The sequence below is a fragment of the Oryctolagus cuniculus genome, chromosome 2 (assembly GCF_051225735.1).
Source record: "Oryctolagus cuniculus isolate XC-2025 breed Fujian yellow rabbit chromosome 2, ASM5122573v1, whole genome shotgun sequence".
Classification (NCBI taxonomy): Eukaryota; Metazoa; Chordata; class Mammalia; order Lagomorpha; family Leporidae; genus Oryctolagus; species Oryctolagus cuniculus.
In genome coordinates this window covers 123,303,965-123,328,304 of record NC_142868.1, presented here as the reverse complement: position 1 = coordinate 123,328,304, position 24,340 = coordinate 123,303,965, and the positions used below count along the sequence as shown (strand labels likewise).

Sequence of the window (24,340 nt, the reverse complement as noted above, 5' to 3'; positions counted from 1 at the left end):
CTCACAGGATCAAATAAAGCTTACCAAACAAAAAATAAAATCATATATAATAAACTCATATCAGGAGTTTGGGTTAATCAAGCATTTGATTATTACAATTATTATTTTTTTAAGGTTTTATTTATTAATTTGACAGGCAGAGTTACAGACAGTGAGAGAAAAAGAGAGAAAGGTCTCCCTTCCATTGGTTCACTCCCCAAACTGCCACAACGGCCAGAGCTGCGCCAATCTGAAGCCAGGAGCCAGGCGCCTCCTCCTGGTTTCCCATGCGGATGCAGGGGCCCAAACACCTGGGCCATCCTCCACTGCTTTCCTAGGCCATAGCAGAGAGCTGGACTGGAAGAGGAGGAACCAGGACTAGAACCAGCACCCATATGGGATGCCGGTGCCACTAGGCGGAGGATTAACCTAGTGCACCACAGCACCGGATGCAGTGATTTGTTTTTAAAAACAGGCTAAATATAACTTGAACTAGGCATGAGAGTCCTGGACTGAGTTCCAGTTCCCAGCTCCAGCTCCAGGTCAGCCTCAGCCATTGCAGGCATTTGAGGAGTGAATCAACATATGGGAGCTCACTCACTCACTCTCAAATAAAAATAAATACTTAATTTAAAAATAAAATAACGAACTATAAATAAAAGTTTCTAAGTGCTTTAAAAACAAAAGTTATAGCAATGTGAATATTTAGGGACCATCCTCAAGATGAAGGTTAGCATTACTGTCTGTGGGATTTGATTTACCACCTGGCTTTGTTAGTTAAGTTTTATTGTAATATAGTCATGCCCATTCAATGACATATATCCTGTGACTGCTCTCTTTGTTGCATGCTGCTAAGTAGTTTTAACAGAGACTGTATGACCCACTAATCTTAAAATGTTTACTATCTGGCCTTTTGCAGAATAAACTTGCTGACTTTAGCTCTAGATTATCAATCTACTAAAAAAACTGACATGGCAATTCTTTCAATTACAGAAAAATTATTAACTTTTAAATTACAAAAAAATTTACAAAATTACCAGGAAAATCATTAACTGCTTTTATCTTGTCATATCTCTTAATAATAAAGGAATACACTGAGTTACGACATGTGGTTGACATGGTTATCTTCTAATTGCTGTCATTTAAAAAAAAAAAAAAAAAACCTGTGTATATCTTACAATGGAAGTTTAAATTCATTCAACTGTTTCATTTATTTAGTTATCTCAGAGACAGACAGAAAACTCCCATCCTCTGGTTTACTCTCCAGATGCCCATAATGGCCAGACTGGGCAGAAGCCAGGAGCCAGAAACTCAATCCTGGTCTCCCACATGGGTGGCAAGAATTCAATTTGAGTGATCATCACCTACACCTCCTAGGATCTGTACTGGCAAGAAGTAGAGTCAAGAATCAGAAGTGGGGGGCTGGCGCCATGGTTCACTTGCTTAATCCTCCGCCCGCGGCACCGGCATCCCATATGGGCACCGGGTTCTAGTCCCGGTTGCTCCTCTTCCAGTCCAGCTCTCTGCTGTGGCCCAGGAAGGCAGTAGAGGATGGCTCAGGTGTTTGGGCCCCTGCACCCCATGGGAGACCAGGAGGAGGTGCCTGGCTTCGGATTGGCGCAGCTCTGGCCGTTGTGGCAGTTTGGGGAGTGAACCAACGGAAGGAAGACCTTTCTCTCTGTCTCTCTCTCTCTCTCACTGTAACTCTACCTCTCAAATAAATAAATAAATAAATCTTTAAAAAAAAAAAAAAAAGAATCAGAAGTGGGAATGGAACCAGGGTACTGTGATAAGGGATGCAGGTGTTTTAACCTATTAGGCCAAAAACTTGCCATGCTCAAATATTTTAAGGGGCAATTTAGCAGTAGCTATCAAAATTTTACATACACAGAGCTTTAACAACTGATTTTACATTTAGGAATCTGTTTTCCTAGACAAATACACTATATATGTAAATACAATATATTAAATAAATAATAAAATATGCATATATAAAATGCTGTACAAATTTATATAATTCTTTCATATATATTTTATATACACACATTATATGAATGTATGTACAGGAAAAATATCTGGGAGAATACATACTAACATTAACAAAAACAATTCTTAGGGAGTAGAATGGTAGGAAAGAGGAATAGGAGATCCTTATATTGTAGATTTATTATAAATCACATGACAGATAAACATGCAAATTCTATGATGTAGGCAGAGGAGAAGGAAAGAGAATGAATATAAGTGAATGAGAACTAATTAAAATAAAATACTTCAGGCAATTTTGCTTGTCAAGCCTTTCAAAGACCATACGTCTCACAGAGTGTAAGACTGGAAAAATCAATGTGCTGATGCCTCTGCCCACTTCAATTCCCATGACTATCAGTTTGAGCATTTCTCCGCACTGAATGTGGATTCTGTGTACCAAAAAGTGGCTTTTCTGAATGCATCTGAAACGGAAGCAATCTACTTTACCAGTTGCTAAAAAGAATGATCTGTTCCAGCACTGGCATAAAACCAGCAGTGCTGTATTTGTTAAAAGACAGTATGTGGGTCTCTAACATGGCAAATATCTAAGGATTTTCAAGGTAAGTTTAAACACAGTTTTCAGCTCACAGCTGATTACAGTACCCATCCCATTCCCAAAATATAGCCCTACCACTGGATAGTATACTTTATATTATTATTTTTATAATATTAAAAATAGAAAATAGCTTAATTTTTTAACAAAAATCTGAATATACATACCTGTTTACCAGTGAAACCCTGGCAAATAACCTTCGTATTTTTATCAATATACAGATGTTTCCGGGAAGCTGTATAGGAACAATGCCGAATTCCATTTTGTTGCACTGAAAAGCAAAGATAATATGTTAGGAAATTTTTCCAAACATTGGAACCATGAATTCAACTGGATGACCCAAAAATATAAAAAAATCTCTAATGCAAGCACATTCTTTGATTACAGCAAATTTAAATAATACTTTTTAAAGTATGGCAAAGAGAGATGGACAAAAAACAGAGGGCTCCCAACTGTCACTTCATTCCCCCAAAAGTCTGCACAACCAGGTTTGGGCCGGGCATCTGGGAATGGTGGCAGCAACCCAATTAGTTGAGCCCTCACTATTGCCTCCCAGGGCATTTTCTATAAGCAAGAAGCTAGTCAGAAGCCAGAACTGGGAATCATTTCTGGGCACTCTAATGTGGGACACAGACATCTCAACCACTAAGCTAATCATTCCTAAATGTCACTTTTTAAATGAGCCACTCTGACCACAGTAGTGGATTAAGGAAAGGGAAAAAAACTACTTTATGCTGGATCCCTCATTAACAAAAATCTTGTAGTGTTTTCTAAATTGAGATAGAAAAGTTGGTTTATCATCTTCAGATGAAAAGTGAGGCTCAAAGATGAATAAATGGCTCAAATTAAATACAGGGACTGGAAACCAGGTATCAGCACCACTAATAATGTTTACTAAACAGCCACCTGCTTTCCCATGACTCAGTTTTTTAAGCCCAATACTTATACAAACAATGAATGAGCCAAGAAGGACACTTTCTCAGGAGCATGAGGAAGAACTACTCTGCAACTCACTGCCCAGGAATAACAATACATTAAATGTTAAAGTTACAGAATAAAACTTGTCTAAAACACACACACAAAAAAAGTCATTTAATTTCTTCTGATCAAAGACTCAAGGACTCATATAAAAAAGAAAAAGGGGCAATAAAATAGGAAAGGAGAAGAGAAAGATTTATTTTTTAAAAAAACTAAGTTACTGGGGCCGGTGCTGTGGTCCAGCGGGTTAAAGCCCTGGCCTCATGATATTCTATATACTTCTTTATAAATATACTCATCCATGCACACACATAAAGTGTAGCATGCACAAGTACACTGTTTTTAACAAATGAAAGATTTGTGAAAGTGCAGCCTCACTGTGAAAATGAGGATAATAATATTACCTCCTGGGCTAATGTGGTAGTTAATAATATATAGAGCAGATAACACAGAGCCTAAGGTAGAGAGAGTACTGATCACCAATGGCTACTTTGTTATCACTGTTTCTGATACAGAATGAGCAGACCAAACTGCTCTGTGGTATTCACTATGGCAGGCTATCATCCAGCAGGTACCAGGCATAAACAGATGAATAAGGCAGACTCAGGTCCTACCCACATCAAACTTCCTGCCCTGAACATTAAACAAAGGAACACAAAAGTACAAACTGTAAGAACAATGATGAAGGAAAGGGACTGAGTTGGCCACATACCAAATCTTCTTCCCCAGTAACAACTGCATCATTATAAACTGCCTGGTGGGATTAATGACGCAATCTATGTCCAAAGCACATCTGCCCAGGTGGGACTCAAACCACGGCCTTGTATGACAAACAACATGCTCCTAACCAATAACCTAAGACTCTGCTCTATAGAACAAGTGACAACAGAAAATCAAATCATTTTTTCATGGCTGTATTTGTACATTTGGATCATGGCCAGTTTGTATTTTGGAAACAAAGGTTTGGTTGTTAGCTGCAATGACACTAGACTTTAGTATGAGAACATCAATGTTAAGGATCTGCTTTTCCTAACCGCATTTCTAAATACTTCCCCGATCCTAAACACAGGCCCACACAACGTGGCAAGTATTATAGTAAAAGTCAAGTGGTAGCTCTGAACAGGGTAGTCACCTTCTCAGCAAACCTGAGGCTGCCCCCCCCCCAAAAAAAAAACAGCACTTCAAATAAGAAGGCTCCAATTATCACACAGCACACATCAGCAGACAGGATACTGCATAGAGTCAAAGACCCAGGTTCTAGTATCCCATGTGATACTGACTGGGACACTGTCTGTGTTTATTTTCTCACTTGACAAAGGTATTGGACCACGTAGATTGTGCACTTTAAAATTAAAATGCCACAGTCTGTGCGGCGGCTCACTAGGCTAATCCTCCACCTGAGGCACTGGCACTCTGGGTTCTAGTCCCGGTTGGAGCACAAGATTCTGTCCCAGTTGCTCCTCTTCCAGTCCAGCTCTCTGCTGTGGCCCGGGAAGGAGGATGGTCCAAGTGCTTGACCCCTGCACCTGCGTGGGAGACCAGGAGGAAGCACCTGGCTCCTGGCTTTGGATCGGCACAGGCCGCCGGCTGTAGCAGCCATTTAGGGAGTGAACCAACAGAAGGAAGACCTTTCTCTCTCTCTCTCACTATCTAACTCTGCCTGTCAAAAAAAAAAAAAAAAAAAAAATTTAAAATGCCACAATTTTGAAGTTCAAAAATACTGGTTCCTATTCTTCATTTATTTTAAAAGATTCTATTTAAACTTCAATATTTCAATTTCAAAGATACTTATAAATCCTTAAACTTACAATAGAAATCTTTCTCACTTTTCACTTTATTTTCCCTCCCCACTTCAACTGGACTCTTTCCATTTTTTCATAAGCTCTAAAACTGGGGGGCTTAGAGGGTCAGGAATTGCTAACATTCTAAACTACCCCTCCAGCAGGGTTCTGGAAGGCACATACAAGTGTTTGCTTGGCTTGTTCTTTTTAACTCAAATCAATATTGCAACACTTACAACCTTCAGCACATAATGTACCATCAACTGAAATTTAAGAGAACAGAGGAAACAAAATCTCCTAGTTTCTCTAGTTTTTTAAAAATATTACTTATTTTCATCTACTTGAAAGGCAGAGTGACAGCAAGAGAGAGGGAGAGGGCAAGCGAGAGAGGGAAAGAACAAAAGCGAGAGGGAGCGAGAAAGAGAATTGTCCATGCCCTGGTTCACTCTCTAAATACCAGAAGCCTAGAACTCCATCTGGTCTCCCACTTGGATGGCAGGGACCCAAGGACTTGAGCCATCAACTGCTGCCTCCCAGGATGCATTAACAGGAAGCTGAATCAGAAGCAGAGTAGCCAGGACTCACACAGGCATCCTGGTATGAGGAGCAGGCATCCCAAGCCACTGTGCCACAACACTCACCCCTCTATTTTTTTTTTTTTTTTTTTTTTTTTTTTGACAGAGTGAACAGTGAGAGAGAGAGACAGAGAGAAAGGTCTTCCTTTGCCGTTGGTTCACCCTCCAATGGCCGCCGCAGCTGGTCCAAAGGCAGGAACCAGGTACTTATCCTGGTCTCCCATGGGGTGCAGAGCCCAAGTACTTGGGCCATCCTCCACTGCACTCCCTGGCCACAGCAGAGAGCTGGCCTGGAAGAGGGGCAACCGAGACAGAATCCAGCGCCCCGACCGGGACTAGAACCCAGTGTGCTGGCACCACACGGTGGAAGATTAGCCTATTGAGCCGTGGTGCCGGCTGCACCTACCCCTCTAGTTTCTATTAACCTTCAGATCATAATTTGTGATTTTATTTTTTTTTTTAAAGGAGTTTGCAAGGTAGTTGTGGCTGCTATTTTTCTAGTGGAAGTAAAAATAAGCTTTAAATTGTGGTACGGGAGAGAGGATCTAGAGGGTTTTACACATTAACCACTGTTGTCTGTAACCCCAGTTCTAGTAGAGCAAATATTGCGGCTCAGATCTCAACCTTCTCAGATAATTTAAGACAGGACTTGGATCATTCAAGACCACTCCAGCAACAGAAAACAAAACCAGAGGATCTCTGCGGATCTAGGGAGAAAGAACTTCCAGTTCTACAAGATGAGGACAGTTAAGGTCAGCTGAAGGTAGATAAGGAATCAGCTCCTTTAGACGCTTCCTGTCTGCTCTCGATTCCTCTCCTATTCAGACACCAGACTTACCCAAGGTTAGGCTCTCCAGAACCCCAGACCAGCAAGCGCCCAGGACAGAAAAGAACAGGTGAGCAACTCTTTCCAGGGGTTTCCCACCTCACGGCTATGCTACACATCTTACCTTCTACACTTTAAACCACACCCTATTCAAAAGGAGATAGCACAGGTCCATACCTAACTACTCATTCCTTAACCCTTCTTTTCCTTCTGCCAACACCACCCTCAAGTGTTACACAACCAAAATCTCCAGAAGACTTTCCCAAATAAACCCAACTCTTTCCTCTTTGACCAAAGCTCTCCAGCCAACCTCTGTCCTGAAGTGATCTGGTAAACTAAGCAAAGCGATCAGGGCACGTTCCCCGCTGTACACTGTGGGAATGTAATCTTCTCAAGAAAGGAATTAAGTCTCATCCAATACTTAGTATAAGCAGTGGAGTTAGAAGCAAGGTGGAAGAAAGGAAGAGATAGGAAAAGTCACTGTAGCTGAGTGTCTATTTCACACTAGATGTTTTATAAAAATCACTTCACTTTGCTGCACAAGGACCCAGATCCTTCCGTACTTCATCATTTCTGCGATGCACATTTTTTTTTTACCTTGCAACATGCTTTAAATAAGGATGCATCGGCCAAGCAACAGGGTCACTATTTTAATTTGTAATCCCTTTCCCTTGCTAGCAGTAGACAAAATAATAGCGTTCTTTACAAGTGATGGTGCCTCGCTTTCATTAAAATAGGGAACTATTTTTGTGCGGTTTCAACCATTAGCTGAGACAAAGATTCAGAAAAGCAGACAAGGTTATCACACAGATAGTAAAGAGACTAACCAGACTTCAAACTCTGATGTGGCGAATTCCTAAGTTTCTTCCTACTGTAACCTATCTGACAAACACACAGACTTGGAACACAGCAAGGATTTTCAACAGTCAGCGTTATTCAAAGACTAGAACTCTGAGTGAGAAGTTTTCGAGAAGTGAGGTGTTCATTCTGCCTGGTGGAGACACTGCAAATAACCTGGCGAAGGTCCTGGTCAACTCTAAACTTCCCGGAGTCTAAAGGACTCTGTTGACTCTGAATAAGGAAACCGCCTTCCCCCTGACCCTAATTCGGACTGCGGACTCTCCTGTACAAGAGACGGCTCCATCTCCCAGTATCCTGCTAGGAAATTCCTTGCCCCATCTCTCAATCCAGACACTCACCCTCCCAGCTGAGTCCATCCTAGTGCTCTTCACTCCCCGCACCAAATAGGGCCCGTCTGGGCGCCACCCCCCACTGCTCCACTCGGCAGCGCGGGGGAAGAGCACGCTCCCAGCTCTACGGGGCTCCCAGACTCGAATTAACTCCACTACTCTTGTCACCATCCTCCAGCAGCCTAAGCCAGAGCCCCGCCCCGAGGAGCCTTTCACCCAAGAAGGTTCCCACTCCGGGCCTGGGCCTCCCAGCCCGCGTCGCGGTGCAGCCCTGAGGAGCCAGCTGCGGCCAGGGTCAGGTCGTTGGGCCCTGCGGACCCCGGAGCCCGAAGGGGACAGGAAAATGGAGTCCCGGCCCCACTCACGGAGGAAGGTGCGCGACAGCAGGCGGGCGGCGACGAGGCCGCTGCTGCCAGAGACCATGGTCGCGGTAGCAGCGGCAGCGGCTAGGGCTGCGGTCATCCACCAATGACACTGCTAGGCCCCCGGGGACCTTGCAGGGCCCGAAGCCTGTGGGACAGGGTGGCCAAAGCAATAGCCTGACAGAATTTCCTGAAATGGGGGACTCTTTACTGAAAGTGGACATGCTGTGTGGAGAAAGAGTAGCGACAGATTCTCAGAGAGCATATAATAAATATCTTCGTCCTCGGAAATGCGAATTTGAATTACCTTAATTATAACGGCATTAGGGGAACCCCATGAAGACTGGTCGGCGCGTGGCATTGTGGGAAGTGTAGTTTTTAAGCGGGCGCCTGGGTCAAGAGCCGCGAAAGGGCCAGTGGGCGGTCCACGCCAGGAGGTGAGGGGCGAAGGGACAAAGGGAGTGGAGAAACTGCGAGGTGAGGTATAAGGAGCCGTGCAGAACTTTCCATGTGTAGGCCAGTCCCCTGCCCCTCGTTTATCGCCTGCCCTTGCTTGAAACCCGGAAGGACTGCGGATGGTGTAGCCAGTCTACTCCTGCCGGTGGCCGGTGGAGGGAAGGTCCGGGCCAAAAAGACCAAACTCTTACTGAGGCCTTCCCTGAACTTAGGAATCCTTTGGTTTAGCAAACCGTCGCACACCTCTTGGCTAGCACGAAGTGTGTAAACTGCTTTTGCTCTGAGGAGCCCAAGAAGTCCGAGGTCACGTGACTTTGTTCCTTGCGTGCACGAACCCTTCATTCCTGTAGGAGCTCTAGAAGGAACCTCAGTCCTAGGGTCAAAAGGTAAACAAGAGGTAAAGTCATCTGCTTCCTTGCCTAAAACTGTGCTCCTGAGGTTCCTCGTCACTATCATCAGTAACACTGTCGACCTGGTTTATTTAGGTAGTCATAATTCGCACTGAGCTGTGTGATGGGTGAGTGGCACTACCCAAGGAGATTGCCCAATATTTCCTCTATGTCCCAAATATTTTCAGTCTGAAGTTGAACTTAGCTGCAAGCAAACTTCCTCACCTAGGGGGTCATTCCCCTGTGATAATTGAATCCCTCAAAGTTCAATATGATCAGTGCTTTCCAACTACATCCGATATGAAGATCCATTTTAAATAGCAAAATTCTTTCTGAGCCTCCATTTGATATTATCTATACATTTACTTCCATTTACTTGATAAAAGATATGGTGACAAAAGTTAAATAATTTCAGTATGATTTTAATGAATTTATAGTTCTATAAATATAGACATTTTAGCTTGTTTTACACACTGATGTATCTCCAGCACCTAGAACAGTGCCGGACAAAGAGAAAACTCATTATTTGTTCAACTGAATTTATATGTAGAAGAAATATTAGTATATACATTACTTATGGAAACCACAGATAACGTTTGATGAACTTAAGGATTTGTTAATCCCTTGAATAACTACATTCTCACCCCACTTCAGAAGCTCACAGATGGGGAACAGTTACACTAGACAGTAAATATACCTCTCAGCTTTATATGCAGATTGAAGTTGAAAATCAGACACTTCTGGATTTAAATTCCAGCTCTGCCACTGGCTGTGTGGCCTCAGTTTCAGATTTTCTCACTGAGAGGTTGAAACTCCCTACCCCATAAGAGTGTTGTGAGCAGGGGCCAGCGCTGTGGCGCAGTGGGTTAACGCCCTGGCCTGAAGCGCCAGCATCCTATATGGACGCTGGTCTGAGACCCGGCTGCTCCACTTCCTGTCCAGCTCTCTGCTATGGCCCAAGTCCTTGGGCCCCTGCGCCCATGTGGGAGACCCGGAAGAAGCTCCTGGCTGCTGGCTTCAGATCAGCACAGCTCCAGCCATTGCGGCCATCTGGGGAGTGAACCATTGGATGGATCTCTCTGCCTCTCCTCTCTCTGTATAACTCTGACTTTCAAATAAATAAATAAATCTTTAAAAAAAAAAAGTGTTGTGAGCAGTTTACATTTACTATGTCAAATTCTTAGTACATCATAAACAATGTCATTATATGATAGTTATTAATATAGCTAAGAGCTTTCTTCACATGTCAGCATGATGTTTTAAAGGTTTTAACTAATGTGTGTAAAAAATGTGGAATGGAAAATTTCTGTTTGTCACAATTTTGACTAAAACCCTAAAGCTGAGGGCAGCAGGCCATAAATTTCACTGCATCCTAAGTAGAGCACACTAAGAGTTGCCATTCTATAGAGTTTGACAAGAAGTGGCCAGAGTTGTCTTTGGATTCTTACTCTGACAATCCAGGGTCACTCAAATAAGCAGGAGACTGGAATTCACTTAATAAGGGGGTTGATTCTTCTGAATTACAAGTTATCAGCTTAATGGGGTTATTTCCTCCCACCCCCATCCCCATAAATTGTTGGCCCAAAGAAGGCTGGTGCTTAATCCCTGCAAAACTGCAGACATTCATGAACCCGCCTCAGTGCCCTAGAGGGTAGCGTGCTTGGGAAATCTTTGGTTTGGAAGGCAGGCCTAAATGTGAAGACTTATGTCTGCCTCCTGCCCAGAGAATTCTAAAGGCAGGAGGCTGGCTGGTGCAGCCCTTATTGGCAAGTAGGGCAGTATTTGGTGTAGCAAGATGAATATTGTTGCCATGAGTGAAGTGTGTGCCAGGAAGGAAAGCTGAGGCTTTCATCCCAAGAATGCCATCTTCTGGGGCAGAGAACTCTATATTAAAAGACCAGAGAAGACCCCAGGGTAGTGGTGGGGTGGGGAGGGGGTGGCAGTAGGCAGGGAAGTTTACTAGAGATGAGCCCAAGAGCACCTGGCTCACCATTACCAGAAGACTCTGTGGATGGAGTTCCCTAGGCAGTGGAGGGGGAGAGGAGCTTCTGAAAAATCCATGAAGTGCCCTCAGAGAGCCAGCAGATCAGAGTGTCTGGAACATTGGGAGAGAACCACAAATAGCACCATCTAAGAGATTTTATCCTAATCTCATTCTTTCCCTGCAGAAACCAAGGGCAAGAGGTGAACAGAAGAGCCAAAGGGGAAAGGAAAGAAAACAAAGTTTGATTCCTTCTCAGCTTTGGATTGTGGAGCCAAACTCTTACCAGACCTGTAGGGGGAGGGTGCATTCTAATTTAGGTATGAATTTGAAGTTCTTATTTGGATAGAATTTTAATGATTGATTTTTAAATAAGTAATATATTCCCATAGATCAAAATTCAAAAGACATAATAATTGTATATTGTGAGAAATCTTCCACCTATCTCTCCACCACCCAGTTTCCCCCAGGCGAAACCTATCAAATTTCTTGAATATCCTTCCAGAGCTATTTTGCATATGTTGAGCTATTTTGTATCTTGTGTATGTAAAATGAGTATATACCTGTTCCCCCTCTCCTGCCCTTCTGTGTCATCACTACTGTAGGAATAAGCAGAGACAGTTAGGATTATACACAAGGCTGATGGTGGAGTCTAGAGACTGAGAGCTGGGATGGCTGGTTCCCACGGTAGCAGCCTCAGGACCTCTATTTTTTGAGTTTTTTTTTTTTTTTTTAAAACCAGATATAGTCTCTACTGTTTGCAACCAAGAATCCTGACAGGTCTGAGCTAAGAAATGTGCTGATTCAGTGGAAGCAAAGTCTCTCATTTGCATTGTATTTAAGGAATAAATTGGTTATAGTCACTACCATATGTAGTCCAATCAGACCAGAAAGGAGAAGAATCTGACCAATAGTCTAATGCATTTTTGGCCTAATCAAGAAATTTTGGCACTTTATGCATAAGAACAATTATATTCAGTTTAAAAGCAATTGAGTTTAGTATAAGCCCCCATTCTGCCAGGATTTCAAATTGTTTTCCCTACCCCAGAGATTTGTCTTAATCCCTAGAATAATTCAAAGGTAAGGCAGTTGTGGTGAAGGGGGCATTTGGTCTTCTGCGCATGCTGGCATCTCCTGACACAAACCTCTTCCCATCTGGCCCTCATCTGTTGGCCTATGCTCCTGCTGTATCATCCATTATTCCTACTTGCAAAACTCCTTTTGGTCTGGTTATAGGCACGTAAGAAACTTCCAGCCTCTCTGGGCCAAAGAAATATCCCTGCTCGCTTACCATTTAACTGCATCTTGCCACTGGTCTACACTGGCTGGCATGCACACTTGCTCACTCCCTCAACCTCAACCTTTCTATCTCCCTCTCCCTTCCACAAGTCCCTACTTCATGAACCCCTCAAACTTTTCTGGTGATTCCTCTGGCTACCCACCTCCTTCCACCTCCAAGCTTGGAAAGTGGAGGCCAGGGGACCAACACTTAAGCCTTCCTGGTTTTCTTTCTTCTTCGCTACTCTGGGACCTTTTCTGATCTTAGAGATACTAGCTCAAATTTTTGTTCTAAGTTATTTCTGTCCTTGGATCTTAGTGATACACATTTCCTTTCCTAGAGCAATGGACAGATAATGCCGAACAGAAATTGGTAGGGAAAGGAGATATAAATATTGGTGAGCAAAGGGTGAACAGAAGGCAATATGGGAAGGAAAAGCATCCATTAGTATTTTTTAATATTTATTTATTTATTTGAAAGGCAGAGTTACAGAGGCAGAGAGAGATCTTTCATTTTCCAGTTCACTCCCCATATGGCTGCAATGGCTGGAGCTGTGCCAATCCAAAGCCAGCAGGAGCTTCTTCCAGGTCTTCCATGCACATGCAGGGACCCAAAGACTTGGGCCATCTTCCACTGCTTTCCCAGGCCATAGCAGAGAGCTGGATCAGAAGTGGAGCAGCCAGGTCTCGCAACAGTGCCCATAAGGGATGCTGGCACTGCAAACAGAGGCTTTACCCACTACGCCACAACACTGGCCCCAGGATTCATTAATATTACAAAGCCTCTTCCTACTGTAACCTGGATGTGCTAAAGTTCTGTGGGTATTCACAGTCTGATTCTGCCATATGGATAAGGAATACAAAGAATCTTTTTCTGGGTCCAGTTCTGCCAGCTTCCTTCTAAAGAAAAAGTCTGATGTTGTGGAGTTTCTTGATTTCTTTGTAGATTCTGGTTATCAACCCTTTATCAGCTGCATAGTTTGCAAATATATTTTCCCATCCTGTTGGTTGCCTCTTCACTTTCCTGACTGTTTCTTTTGCAGTACAGAAACTTCTCAATTTGATGCAATCCCAAATGTTAATTTTGGCTTTGACTGCCTGTGCTTCTGGGGTGTATTCCAGGAAGTCATTGATGGTACCTGTATCTTGCAGGGTTTTTCCAATGCTCTCTAATAATTTGATGGTGTCAGGTCATAGATTTAGGTCTTTAATCCATGTTGAGTGAATTTTTGTGTAAGGTGAAAGGTAGGGGTCTTGCTTCATGATTCTGCACGTGGAAATCCAATTTTCCCAGCACCATTTATTGAATAGACTGTCCTTACTCCAGGGACTGGTTTTGGATCCTTGATCAAATATGAGTTGGCTGTAGATGTTTGGGTTGATTTCTGGTGTTTCAATTCTGTTCCATTGGTCTATCCATCTGTTTCTGTACCAGTACCATGCTGTTTTGATTAAAACTGCCCTGTAGTATGTCCTGAAATCTGGTATTGTGATACCTCCAGCTTTGTTTTTGTTGAACAAGATTGCCTTAGCTATTCGAGGTCTCCTGTGTCTCCATATGAATTTCAGCATCATTTTTTCCAGATCTGAGAAGAAGGTCTTTGGTATCTTGATTGGTATTGCATTGAATGTATAAATTGCTTTCAGGAGAATGGACATTTTGATGATATTGATTCTTCCAATCCATGAGCATGGAAGGTTTTTCCATTTCTTGGTGTCCTCTTCTATTTCTTTCTTTAAGGTTTTGTGATTTTCATCGTAGAAATCCTTAACGTCCTTCATTAAGTTTATTCCAAGGTATTTGATTGTTTTTTAGCTATTGTGAATCGGATTGATCTTAGAAGTTCTTCCTCAGCCGTGGCATTGTCTGTGTATACAAAGGCTGTTGATTTTTGTGCATTGATTTTATATCCTGCCACTTTGCCAAACTCTTCTATGAGTTCCAATAGTCTCTTAGTAGAGTTCTTTGGGTCCCCTAAGTAAAGAATCATATCACCTGCAAAGAGGGATAGTTTGAGTTCTTCCTTCCCAATTTGTATCCCTTTAATTTCTTTTTCTTGCCTAATAGCTCTGGCTAGAACTTCCAGAACTATGTTGAATAGCAGTGGTGAGAGTGGGCATCCCTGTCTGGTACCACATCTCAGTGGAAATGCTTCCAACTTTTCCCCATTCAATAGGATGTTGGCTGTGGGTTTTTCATAGATTGCTTTGATTGTATTGAGGAATGTTCCTTCCATACCCAGTTTGCTTAGAGTTTTCAACATGAAAGGGTGTTGTATTTTATCAAATGCTTTCTCTGCATCTATTGAGATAATCATATGGTTTTTCTTCTGCAGTCTGTTAATGTGGTGTATCACATTGATAGTTTTGCGCACATTGAACCATCCCTGCATACCAGGGATAAATCCCACTTGGTCTGGGTGGATGATCTTTCTGATGTGTTGTTGCATTCTATTGGCCCGAATTTTATTGAGGATTTTTGCATCTATGTTCATCAGGGATATTGGTCTGTAATTCTCTTTCAATGCTGCATCTTTTTCTGGCTTAGGAATTAAGGTGATGCTGGCTTCATAGAAAGAATTTGGGAGGACTCCCTCTTTTTCGATTGTTCTGAATAGTTTGAGAAGAATTGGAGTCAGTTCTTCTTTAAATGTCTGGTAGAATTCAGCAGTGAATCCATCTGGTCCTGGGCTTTTCTTTGTTGGGAGGGCCTTTATTACTGTTTCAATTTCTGTCTCAGTTATGGGTCTGTTTAGGTTTTCGATGTCTTCCTGGTTCAATTTAGGTAGGTTGCATGTGTCCAAGAATCTATCCATTTCTGATAGGTTTCCCTGTTTGCTGGCATACAAATCATTTGTAGTAATTTCTGATGATTCTTTTTATTTCTGTGGTGTCTGTTGCTACGTTTCCTTTTTCATCTCTGATTTTATTGATTTGGGTCTTTTCTTTTTTTAGTTAGTTGGGCCAATGGGGTGTCGATTTTGTTTATTTTTTCAAAAAACCAGCTCCTCGTTTGGCTGATTTTTTGTAATTTTTTTTTGATTCAATGCTGTTGATTTCTTCTCTGATTTCAATTATTTCTCTTCTCCTACTAGATTTGGGTCTGATTTGCTGTAGGTTTTCTAGATCCTTGAGGTGAATTGAAAGCTCATCTATTTGGTGCCTTTCCAATTTCTTGATGTACGCACCTATTGATATAAACTTTCCTCTTAACACTGCTTTTGCTGCTTCCCATAAGTTTTGGTATGTTGTGCTGTTATCCTCATTTACTTCCAGAAAGTTTTTGATTTCTCTTTTAATTTCTTCTATGACCCATTGTTCATTCAGGAGCATGTTGTTCAATCTCCATGTGTTTGCATATGCTCTAGGGATTCCTGAGTTGCTAATTTCCAACTTCATTCCTTTATGGTCTTAGAAGCTGCATGGTATGATTCTAATTCTTTTGAATTTGCTGAGACTTGCTTTATGGCCTAGTATGTGGTCAATCCTAGAGAAGGTTCCATGCACTGCTGAGAAGAATGTAAAATCTGTAGCTGTAGGATTGAAAGTTCTGTATATATCTGTTAGATCCATTTGGGCTATAGTGTCGTTTAAATCCACTGTATCCTTGTTGATCTTCTGTCCTATTGATCTGTCTATTTCTGAGAGTGGAGTATTGAAGTCCCCCAGTACTATTGTATTGGAATCTAAGTCTCCCTTTAAGTCCCTTAACATATCTTTTAAATAGACCGGTGCCCTGTAATTAGGTGCATATACATTGATAATTGTTATATCTTCCTGTAGAATTGATCCCTTAATCATTATATAGTGTCCCTCTTTGTCTCTCCTAACAGTTTTTGTGGTAAAGTTTATGTTGTCCGATATTAAGATGGCTACACCTGCTCTTTTTTCATTTCTGTTGGCATGGAATATCTTTTTCCAGCCTTTCACTTTCAGTCTGTATGGATCTTTGTTGGAAAGATGTGTTTCTTGTAAGCAGCAAATAGATGGGTTTTGTTCCTTAAGCCAATCAGCCAATCGGTGTCTTTTAACTGGACAGTTCAGGCCATTAATGTTCAATGTGACTAATGATAAGTGGTAACTTTGCCCTGCCATTTGCCAAAGATAAGTTCTAATATATGCTTTGAATTCCCTGTGATCTTTTGCTGTGAGGTTTCCTTCCTTTACCTTCTTTCATACTGATGACCGTATTTCTGTGTTTCTGTGTGCAACACATCTTTAAGCATCTTTTGCAGGGCTGGACGAGTGGCAACAAATTCTTTCAATTTCTGTTTGCTATGAAAAGTCTTTATTTCACCTTCATTCACAAATGATAGCTTTGCAGGATATAATATTCTGGGCTGGCAGTTTTTCTCTCTTAGTACCTGGGCTATATCTCGCCATTCCCTCCTAGCTTATAGAGTTTCTGATGAGAAGTCAGCTGTGAGTCTGATTGGAGATCCTCTGAGAGTAATCTGACGTTTCTCTCTTGCACATTTTAGGATCTTTTCTTTATGTTTCACTGTGGTGAGGATCTCTTTTGGTCGTGTTTATTAGGGGTTCTATGAGCTTCCTGTACTAGGATTTCTCTGTCCTCCAAACCTGGGAAATTTTTGCTAATATCTCACTAAAAAGGCCTTCTAATCCTTTCTCCCTCTCCATGCCTTCAGGAACTCCTAGAACCCGAATGTTGGGTTTTTTAATAGTATCCTGAAGATTCCTGACAATATGTTTTAGATTTCTAATTTCCTCTTCTTTTCTTTGGTCTGACTGTATCCTTTCCTGTTCTCTGTCTTCTAAGTCCGATATTCTCTCTTCTGCTTCACCCATTCTGTTTTTAAGGCTCTCTAATGTGTTTGTCATTTGATCTATTGAATTCTTCACTTCATTATGATTTCTCGTCACTATCACAGTTTCCTGTTCTACTAGTTGTTTCATTTCATTTTGATTCCTCCTTAATATTTCATTTTCACGAGAGAGATTTTCTATCTTGTCCATTAAGGATTTCTGTAGTTCAAGAATTTGTTTTTGAGAACGTCTTAATGTTCTTATCAATTTTTTGAGATTTGCTTCTTGCATTTCTTCTATGTCATCATCTTCATAATCTTGAATTGGGGTGTCTTTTTCATTTGGGGGCGTCATAGTGACTTCCTTGTTCTTATTACCTTGGTTTTTGCGTTTGTTATTTGGCATATTGGAGATATTTGGTTTCTTCACTGTGGTGATTTTTCTTGTTATACTATGACTCTAGATAAAGTGGACTATCTGTTTTTGATGGAGCCTTAGAGGCTTGAGATGGGTGTGGCCTGAGAGCTCTGTTTGGTGTACCAAAGGTGACACTCCCAGGTTAGGCGTGGTAGATCTCTTTCTTTCTTTCTTTTTTTGATTCAAAAGGGAAGTAATTCCGCACAGCTGAACGAAGTTGGAGGTTGTTAGCAGGCAAATGATATACCCACAGGAGCCAGAGATCGGAAGCTCTTTCCCAAGGACCACACAGGGAATCTGTTCTGCCCTCAGAGCGGGCTCCAATTCTCCTTCAGTCTCCCACTGGGTTGCCAAAGTTATGGAATTGTCGCGTCTCTGGAGAGTACTCACGTGAATTCCGTGAGTTTTCTCCCCCACCGTCTCTTTTTTTCACAGTGTCAGTTCAGTAGCACCACAAATTCACTAGGTCCTAATCTCCTGCTAATTCACCCCCACCCAGAGTCAGGTTTTTCTGCTAGGCTCAGGGCCGGTGCAGATCAAAACAAACAACCCACTTAAGAGATGGGTCAAGGACCTCAATAGACATTTTTCAAAAGAGGAAATCCAAATGGCCAACAGACACATGAAAAAATGTTCAAGATGACTAGCAATCAGGGAAACGCAAATCAAAACCACAATTAGGTTTCCCCTCACCCCGGTTAGAATGGCTCACATCCAGAAATCTACCAACAATAGATGCTGGAGAGGATGTGGGGGAAAAGGGACACTAACCCACTGTTGGTGGGAATGCAAATTGGTTAAGCCACTATGGAAGTCAGTCTAGAGATTCCTCAGAAACCTGAATATAACCCTACCATTCAACCCAGCCATCCCACTCCTTGGAATTTACCCAAAGGAAATGAAATTGGCAAACAAAAAAGCTGTCTGCACCTTAATGTTTATTGCAGCTCAATTCACAATAGCTAAGATCTGGAACCAACCCAAATGCCCATCAACAGTAGACTGGATAAAGAAATTATGGGACATGTACTCTATAGAATACTATACAGCAGTCAAAAAAACAAAACCTGGTCATTTGCAACAAGATGGAGGAATCTGGAAAACATCATGCTGAGTGAATTAAGCCATTCCCAAAGGGACAAATATCATATGTTCTCCCTGATCGGGGACAACTAACTGAGCACCAAGGGGGAAACTTGTTGAAATGAAATGGACACTATGAGAAACAATGACTTGATCAGCTCTTGTCCTGACGGTTGATGTACAATGTAATACTTTATCCATTTTAGTATTTTTTTTGTTCTAGTACTATTGGTTGAACTCTGAATTAACACACAATTATTCTTAGGTGTTTAAATTTAACTGAAAAGTGATCCCTGTTAGGAATTTGGAAAACATTATGCTGAGTGAAATAAGACAATCCCAAAGGGACAAATATCACATGTTCTCCCTGATAGGTGACACCTAACTCAGCACCAAAAAGGAAACCTGTTAAAGTGAAATGAACACTATGAGAAACGGTGACTTGATCAGCCCTCGCCCTGACTGTTGATGAACAACTTAATATGTTATCCCTCTTAGTATTTTTTTTGTTTGTTCTACTTAATACTTTTGGTTGAATACTGTAATCAATACACAATTCTTCTTAAGTGCTGAAACTTAACTGAAAAGTGATCGCTGTTAAATATAAGAGTGGGAATAAGAGAGGGAAGAGATGTGCAATTTGGGACATGCTCAAGCTGACTTACCTCAAACAGTAGAGTTAGAAACATACCAGGGGATTCCAATTCAATCCCATCAAGGTGGCATGTACCAATGCCATCTCACTAGTCCCAGTGATCAATTTCTGTTCACAATTGCTCATAATGATAGGACTAAGAACCAAAGGGATCACATAAACAAGAATAGTGTCTGCAAATACTAGCTGATAGAATAAAAAAGGGAGAGAACGATCCAACATGGGAAGTGAGATACACAGCAGACCCATAGAATGGCAGATGTCCTAAACAGCACTCTGGCCCCAGAATCAGCCCTTAAGGCATGCGGATCCGGCTGAAAAGCCCATGAGAGTATTTCAGGCATGGAAAGCCAACACACTCTGGGGGAAAAAAAAAAACCTAAATGAAAGATCTCCACAAGTGAGATCCCAGTGGAAAGAACGGGTCATCAAAGAAGGAGGTACCTTTCTCTGAAGGGAGGAAAGAACTTCCACTTTGACCATGGCCTTGTCTAAATATGATCAGAGTTGGTGAACTCAGGGGGCTTCCATAGCCTTGGCAGCTCATGACAAGAGCCTAGGGTGATTACTGAGGCCATAAACAAGAGTGTCAATTTGTTAACTCAACAACAGGAGTCACTGTGCACTTACTCCTCATGTAGGATCTTTGTCCTTAGTGTGCTGTACATTGAGATTTAATGCTATAACTAGTACTCAAACAGTATTTTTCACTTTATGTTTCTGTGTGGGAGCAAACTGTTGAAATCTTTACTTAATGTATGCTAAACTGATCTTCTGTATATAAAGAGAATCAAAAATGAATCTTGATGTGAATGGAAGGGGAGAGGGAGTGGGAAAGGGGAGGGTTGCGGGTGGGAGGGACGTTATGGGGGGGAAGCCATTGTAATCCATAAGCTGTACTTTGGAAATTTATATTCATTAAATAAAAGTTTAAAAAAAAGAAAAATCTGTCTTCCACAGGAGGGTCAGCTGCTTCATCCCCAGAGATACAAGCACACCTGAAGAGAAATGTGTTTACAGCTTAGCTGAGTTAGCCTAACCCCTTCATAAAGCAAATGGATAGACTGGGGAGCTTCTTTACTTTGTCTTTCTTAAGGAAGATGGAGAAACACAAGTCAGAAACAACCCCAGACAAAGCTTCAGCTTTTGGAATACTAGGAGGAGGGATGAGTCAGAAAGCCTGGGGATTATTTTCATCTGAGGTACAGCCTCAAAGACAGACAAAACCACATAGCACAATTCTTTTTTTTTAACTTTTATTTAGTAAATATAAATTTCCAAAGTACAGTTTATGGATTATAATAGCTTCCTCCCCCCCCATAGCTTCCCTCCCAGTTGCACCCCTCCCATCTCCCGCTCCCTCTCCCATTCCATTCACATCAAGATTCATTTTCAATTATCTTTATATACAGAAGATCGATTCAGTATATATTAAGTAAAGATTTCATCAGTTTGCACCCACACAGAAACACAAAGTGTAAAATACTGTTTCAGTGCTAGTTATAGCATTACTTCACATTGGACAACACATTAAGGACAGATCCCACATGAGGAGTAAGTACACAGTGACTCCTGTTGTTGACTTAACAAATTGACACTCTTGTTTATGGCGTCAGTAATCTCCTTAGGCTCTAGTCATGAATTGCCAAGGCTATGGCAGCCTTTTGAGTTCGCTTACTTCCATCTTATTCCGACAGGGTCTTAGTCAAAGTGGAAGTTCTCTCCTCCCTTCAGAGAAAGGTACCTCCTTCTTTGATGGCCCCGTTCTCTCCACTGGGATCTCACTTGTAGAGATTTTTCATTTAGGTCTTCTTTTTTTTCCCAGAGTGTCTTGGTTTTCCATGCCTAAAATACTCTCATGGGCTCTTCAGCCAGATCCGAATGCCTTAAGAGCTGATTCTGAGGCCAGAGTCACATAGCACAATTCTAAGAACGTGCTAACAGCTATGGCTGGTCTGGACAGAGGCAGACTTTTCTTCTCCCCCAATAGGGACTGCCACTGCAAGTCCTAAGGTTGCCTTTCCTAAAGACTGGAGACAAGGAACTTTCTGAAATGCACCTGCAGGACCTTCTTCAGTGCCTTAACAGTTTACCAGATGATTGATTCACTCAGCACCTCCACTTCATCCACACTGGATCCCACAGGAACATCAAAAGCTTTGACCTCTCCTCTGGAAAAAATGGATCCCAAGTATGGTTTCTTTTCCTCATGCTTGAGCCCTATTGCAGATTTGGCCCTCTGAGAAGGAGAAAGTTTGATGAGCAAGCACAAGTCAGTACTCAGCAAAGCCATAAAGAACACAGCTTGAGGTGGGTGTGCCTCCTTTCCCTACTCAGTGATCCTCTCATTCCTCTGAAGGTGACTCCTTTCCTCTTCCTAAATAGCCAGAGCTCTCATACTGTTCCACATGGGGTCCAGCCATTCACCTCCCACCTTTAAGAACCCATGCAGACTTGTTCTATTTTCCAAGTCAATGCTGTCTCATGGGAATTAGTTATACTAGGGCTGTGGCCTAGTTTAATATACCCTCCAACATTAAATATTTGCATTTTAAGAGACATTAATGTCCCCACACAAATTACTGATTTATATGCACAATTCTGGAAAGATACCAGCAGGAAGCAAGAGTCTCCAAGTCTCTTCAGTCTAGCAGAAGACATTGTCACTCACTTGGTAGCCTCGAGGAAGTAGGAAATAGAGGGCCAAAGAAGCATCCTAAGAGTTAACACTAAAAAAGAGAGAAGAGCAGGTCCCTGAGGCTTATGGAAAAGGAAGAAACCTTGGGAAGCTGGTTATGGTCTGAGAAAGGACTGGCAGACAGAGAATGGCCCACGTTCCTGAAAGACAAAGGACACCACCGAAAAACATCTCCAAAACTACCCAGAGGCTCCACCACTCATCCTGGTCAGTGCTTTCATGGCCTGGGGCTACGGAGTGTGACTTTTCCACTAGGACTTGCTGTAGTTGTGAAATGAGTGAGAAGGTTGAGCTTTGTAGAGTGATATTCCCTGACAGAAATTGACGAGATCTGCTTGCCAGGTTGTGGAACATTGTCTAACAAAACCAGGAGGGTTGTTTTATTCTCTATAAGGATAAACCTCTGTTTGACATGGTTTCACAGTTAAGACAAAAGTAATACATTTATTCATTATAAATTTTACAGATAACTACTTCTTTGGGATTTATCCTTTTAAATGTATTCCACATTTGTTCCAAAGTTAACACATTACTTTTATAGCCAGAAAGAGCAGTCAATAGTTTTTACTTCTTTAAAGATGAAGTGATATAATTCAGATCTAGACTTCATGAAGCTTCAAGTTAACTTATGGGTTTTTGCTTGGTAGAGATGCAAACTGTTTCTATCAAGCAAAAAAAAATCACCTCCAAGATAATGCTTTATTTCCCTGTAGTACATTTCCCAGGTTTATACCTTACCTGGAAATCGGTGTGCCTCAGTTTCCCCAATTGTAAAATACAGATAATAGTAGTGCCTGCCTCATAGGATTATTTTATGGATTAAACAAGATAACACATGTAAAATACTTATTAGAGAAACTCATAAATTGTAAACATAATAAACATCTATCATTGTTTTTATAGGCTCATTTAACCCAGAAAATGTAGGACATATCCCTCAGACATAGGTAGATCCAGTAGTTTAAATAAATTTTCATAAAGACTTTTCTCACTCCAGGCTTACATCCTAGAGGTTCCAACCAAACCTTTCACTAAGAGAATGTCTCTGTCTTAGTTCCTCTAGCAACACATTAGAACCAACTGATTGAAAAGACTTGCATGTACTTGCAAGTACAGGTGCCAATGTGGTGGACAGCAGTGGGCAGCAGGCATTCCAGGCAGAGGGAAAGTCACAGAAATGGCTTCCTGCCCTTGAATCTGTGTCCTACTACCACCACTCAGGACCCCCAGACCATGAGCCAGCCCACACGTCCCTCATTATTCCCTCTTAATCTGTGAATTGGAGCTGAGACTTACAAATGTCTAATAATAACAAAATGTTATCTCTTCTTTAAAAATTATAAACTCAGCCCCAAAAGAGGAGAGAGAAAATGGTAAGTAGTAAGGAAACAAGATCTAGCTTGAAAATAACCAACCTATGTATACCCATCTAGTGCTGGTGAATGTGACACACCTCACTAACATGTAGAAAAGAAAATAAATGTTGTGGGCTTTACCATCCAGAGCTCCTCTGCTCCAGCTCTGCAGACATGTCACCATGGGAAAATCCCCTAATGTCTCTGAGTCTCACTTCCTTATTTCTATTTAACGAACCTCAAGGAGCAGCTTGTAGGCTTTGCTTTGTTTCCCATATGCTGCAAACAGCAAGGAAATCAGATGTTCAGGTCTTCTTTTCTCTATCCCCATCTGTCTCACTTGATGCTTATGACAATACGAGATAGGAAGGGACCTGTTTCTGACACTCTGGCAGAACTAGTCAGTGGTAACAGGATCAGGCTACAGAAGCCCACGTTCTCAAGCAGCATTGTTGAACACCCTCACTTCCTGTTGAGTGATGCCACAGTGACCGTGGAGTACTGGTTCTAGACAGGCCCAGGCATCTAGCACCTTGCAAATCCAGCATCCACTCTTTTTCTCCCCAATGATGGTGGCCCCTCCTCTACACCTGCTCTAAGAGAAGTCACATCCTATGGTGGTCCATGCTACTAGCCTAAAGGAAGTTATTTTCAGGGCTACCAGGGAATTTACTGGCTCTGCCTCTGTCATGACATAGATGGCAACTTCTTTTGCTTAAGTAGAGAGAAGCCCCCAACACCCACCACCACCTCTCCTGACCCCACATACAGGAATACCTTCATAGTTTTATCTCTTGGTGTTACCCCTCTTGCATGGCTTCCTTGATATGTAAAATATGAATCACAGTACCTACCTCTCAGGTTTTTTTTTAATTGTTCAAATTTTATTTGAAAGGAAGAGAGACCCACAGACACAGAGAAATCTCCCATTTTGTGGTATAATTACCAAATGCCTGCAACAGTTGGGACTGGGCTAGACCAAAGCCAGGAAC

At 41.9% G+C, this 24,340-nt stretch overlaps 1 protein-coding gene across 1 annotated transcript in view; it reads right to left on the bottom strand.

The window, feature by feature from the left end:
• The window catches only part of SUCLG1 (succinate-CoA ligase GDP/ADP-forming subunit alpha), a 31,992-nt gene extending 23,612 nt beyond the window's left edge, over window positions 1–8,380 (bottom strand). Inside the window, exons 1-2 of the mRNA XM_002709684.5 lie at window positions 8,273–8,380; window positions 2,725–2,828 (exon numbers count right to left, since the gene is read on the bottom strand). Of these exons, the coding sequence (XP_002709730.2) occupies window positions 2,725–2,828; window positions 8,273–8,369 (201 nt within the window). The 5' untranslated portion in view covers window positions 8,370–8,380. The remainder of the gene's footprint in view (window positions 1–2,724; window positions 2,829–8,272) is intronic.
• Window positions 8,381–24,340: the final 15,960 nt, after the last annotated feature.